The sequence below is a fragment of the Etheostoma cragini genome, chromosome 22, assembly GCF_013103735.1.
Source record: "Etheostoma cragini isolate CJK2018 chromosome 22, CSU_Ecrag_1.0, whole genome shotgun sequence".
In the NCBI taxonomy this organism is placed as follows: domain Eukaryota; kingdom Metazoa; phylum Chordata; class Actinopteri; order Perciformes; family Percidae; genus Etheostoma; species Etheostoma cragini.
This window is the reverse complement of record NC_048428.1, coordinates 21,812,356-21,815,596: the sequence shown is the minus strand read 5'-3', so window position 1 is coordinate 21,815,596 and position 3,241 is coordinate 21,812,356. Positions and strand designations below refer to the sequence as shown.

The following is a 3,241-nucleotide window of genomic DNA, read 5'->3' as shown; positions in this document are numbered from 1 at the left end:
GGGACCACTAAGGTCTATATAAAGAGACTTCAGATACAGTATTAGGGACCACTAAGGTCTATATAAAGAGACTTCAGGATTTGTAAATGTGTGGTTTTTTTGAACAGCTGTATTTTGAACAAAGGAGACCCCATCTGGGGACGGGTGGCCTTGGTTTATGGGGATAAAGAAAACCGGCAAGAGGTCTAATATGCAGCAATAACCTGCATTCTTAACTAAACTACTAAACTAAACTAAACGTACAGTTCCATTCATATCTGAAAGGTAACACGCCTAGTAAGCACACCTAGAAGTGTCAAAGTGTCACATGTGTTGAGTGTGTAAAGTTGAAGAAAACCAATAAAAACATCCACAATAAAGAGAGGAAAAGGGGAAAGACTCTAACAACCTGGGATTTAAGAGAAACCCCGGCCAGTTAGTGAACATCAACAAAGCCTGTAATGTTAGTTGGAAGTTAGTACCTGTTAAATGAATTATCCCATCACACCACAACATGCAACATAACAGCAGCTCTCAACCCAATGTGTCCCCATGTCCCCGTTTTAACCTGGAGAGGAGGAACATATTCTCATCTCTAAAAGAAATGACTGTTACTTCTTCTCTTGGTGTTATATTTATGGTCGAGAGCCACCGCTGTAAACGATGAGGAGGGATCCGACAACCCCGCAGATCAACCTGCAACACCCAGAGAGGAGGAAACTCGACAGATGATTAAAAGAGAAGGAAAAGACGGGTGTTATTTCCTGCAGCTCGGTGGGTTTTTTGCACCCTCCACATGAAGAACCTCTTTTTTCTGCAAATGCAATTTTAACGGCTCACTTTCTGCATTTAAGGGTCCCTGAAATAAAGTCTGTAAGATGGATCTAAGTTGTTAAACGGTGCTCTGAGCTAACTTAAGCGATCAAATAACCATAGACAGCTAAAACGTTTTTGAAATGATTTCCATCTTCTGTTATTGATTGTAATGAGAGAAAGTTTATTATTTCATTTATAATTTCAGTTTGACATACGTCATAAAACCGTTTAAATCTGAGCGTGCGCACCTCACGTCTGCACTCTCCTCACGCTGAGCAGGGACAGACTCCCATCATGTCTTGATGGGCGCGCCATTAGCCGTTATCAGTTTCTCTTTGATGGCCGCTAACGAGAAAATAAAACAGGCTCCGCCCTCCCACAGCCGCAGTGGCTTCACCTGATTGGACGAACGGTTCACCCGTGCTGGGTCTGTCTGCTCCCAGATCTCAAGACAAACGTGCATGGCGGCTCCCTTGAAAACCTTTACTTATTTTACAAAAAAAAAAAACAGTTCATCCAAACGTCTTCTGAGGACATTTTACGTGAGAAATAAGCTGCAGCTCCTAAAATCTCCATGTTGCATCGACAGCCAGGCCCCTGGTTAGAGAAGTGAGAAGGTTACGAGTGATTAAAGAGGGAATCATGGCCCCGGGGTTAGTTAGGAGGTCAGAAAGGAGACGGGGAGAATGAGGAGTGAAGAGTGAGTTCAGCCTCCGACTGACCCGCCGCCCGGGGCTCCGGCCCCTGGACTCGGGGCTCCGGCCCCTGGACTCGGGGCTCCTCTCGGGGCTCCTGCTGGGGCTCTGCTGGCGCATCTCCGGCACACAGGTGACCTGGATCTGAGGCAAGTGGTGTTGATGATCCCTAGTAGGACTGACGTGAGCTGGGTAGGAAGGGGGGCGGGGGCGGGGGGGTTTGTACCCGGGGAGTAGGAGCAGGTTGCTCAGGATGTCGCTGTTGCTCGTCTCCCTGAAGGAGTGGTATTTCTTGGGGGGGACGCGAGGCGAGTTGCTCTGAGCTCGACGCATCACCTGGAGGGGGGGTGGGGGGGGGGCAAGGCGAGTGTTTACGAGACAGCAAGTTGAAGGGACATGTGCAGTCTGGAGACCAGCAGACGGGGTCTACAGCTACAGCCGTGTTTCCATCCACACGGTTTTATCTGAATTAAGTGATATCGAGTGAAAAATGCCTCATGGAAACGGTTAAATTTGATGGAATTTCATGAATATCGACTCAAAGGAAACACGTTTCATCGGATTTTCTCTTGATCGATACTCGGCTTATGCGATAAACGCCGATGGAAACGTTATGTGCCAAAAAAATAATGAATTGCGATTGAGTTTAAGGTCTTTTTATGGTTGCAACCCGCCACAAAACAAAGAAGAAGAAGTTGTAGTCCATGTCCCCCAGTATTTCCTCTGTCTGCACACACGCCGGGCGTCAACAAAGACAGATGTTAGAGGACGGACGAGGAGACGAGAGACTTTCTGAATTTAATTTATCAGGAACTCGTGGAGGAAGGTTAGGACGAGCCGCGGGACGTCCTGCGGAGTCAACGGAAGACGCTCAGACAGAGAGACATGTCTCAAAAAAAAAGAGTCTCAGCGGTGCCGGAGGGACAATAAAAGACAATTTGCACTTGCATCGTCATAGCTATGTGTTGATAGTGTCGTTGTTTTCTTAATATAGCTTGATATGTTGTTAACTTGTCTAATATCGATCATGTGATGGGAGACGGGATCCATTTTGTTTAAAAACACGTCTTTGTCCGCTAATATTTGCTTGAAAGTTGTGCGATTCAATGCAAAAATGAATGGAAACACCTCAAAATGTCATCGTAAAACCGCGCCATGTGACGTCATCGCCGCAGGTTTTCATCGGCTTTAAAGCCGTTGGATGGAAACAACGTTTCCCCCAGATTTATTTACATGAGTTTTTTTTTTACCGAACTTCAGATAATTCGGCTGACGAGTGGATGGAGCCTCAGCCAATGAAGGTCTTCGGTGATGCAACTAGGCATGGGCCAGGTACCAGTTTCAAGGTGTTTGAGAAAACTCACGGTTTCAAAACCACTGAATTTTTCCGTCATACCTTTAGTTTGAGCTGTTTTTTTAATGAGGATTCAAAGACGCTCAATGTTTTTTTTTTTTTTTTGCCTCCAACGTCGCCCTCCAGGCAGCTAACCCTAACCCTAACCTTACGTTGTCTTTCCCTCAACATGAAAAAAACACTTTTGTTGTCCCTATCTCAATATTTGTTGCGTTTCAAAATAAGTTTTTTCCAAAGATTTTGACACTTAAGCCTACTTCCAGTATTTTTGGGCATAGTTTTATGTCACTTTTTTCCAATATTTCTTACTTTTTTTCCCCCCATTGTTTGTGGAAACGGTCAAAATGACCCCAGGACAACATGAGGGTTAACCGTTTATTACCGGGGGGGGGGGGGG

The 3,241-nt window shown here is 45.5% G+C and overlaps 1 protein-coding gene across 1 annotated transcript in view; it reads right to left on the bottom strand.

The window, feature by feature from the left end:
• The window catches only part of tnikb (TRAF2 and NCK interacting kinase b), a 33,962-nt gene that overhangs the window by 20,348 nt on the left and 10,373 nt on the right, over window positions 1-3,241 (bottom strand). The window contains exon 7 of the mRNA XM_034862811.1: window positions 1,418-1,826. Within this exon, the coding sequence (XP_034718702.1) occupies window positions 1,418-1,826 (409 nt within the window). The remainder of the gene's footprint in view (window positions 1-1,417; window positions 1,827-3,241) is intronic.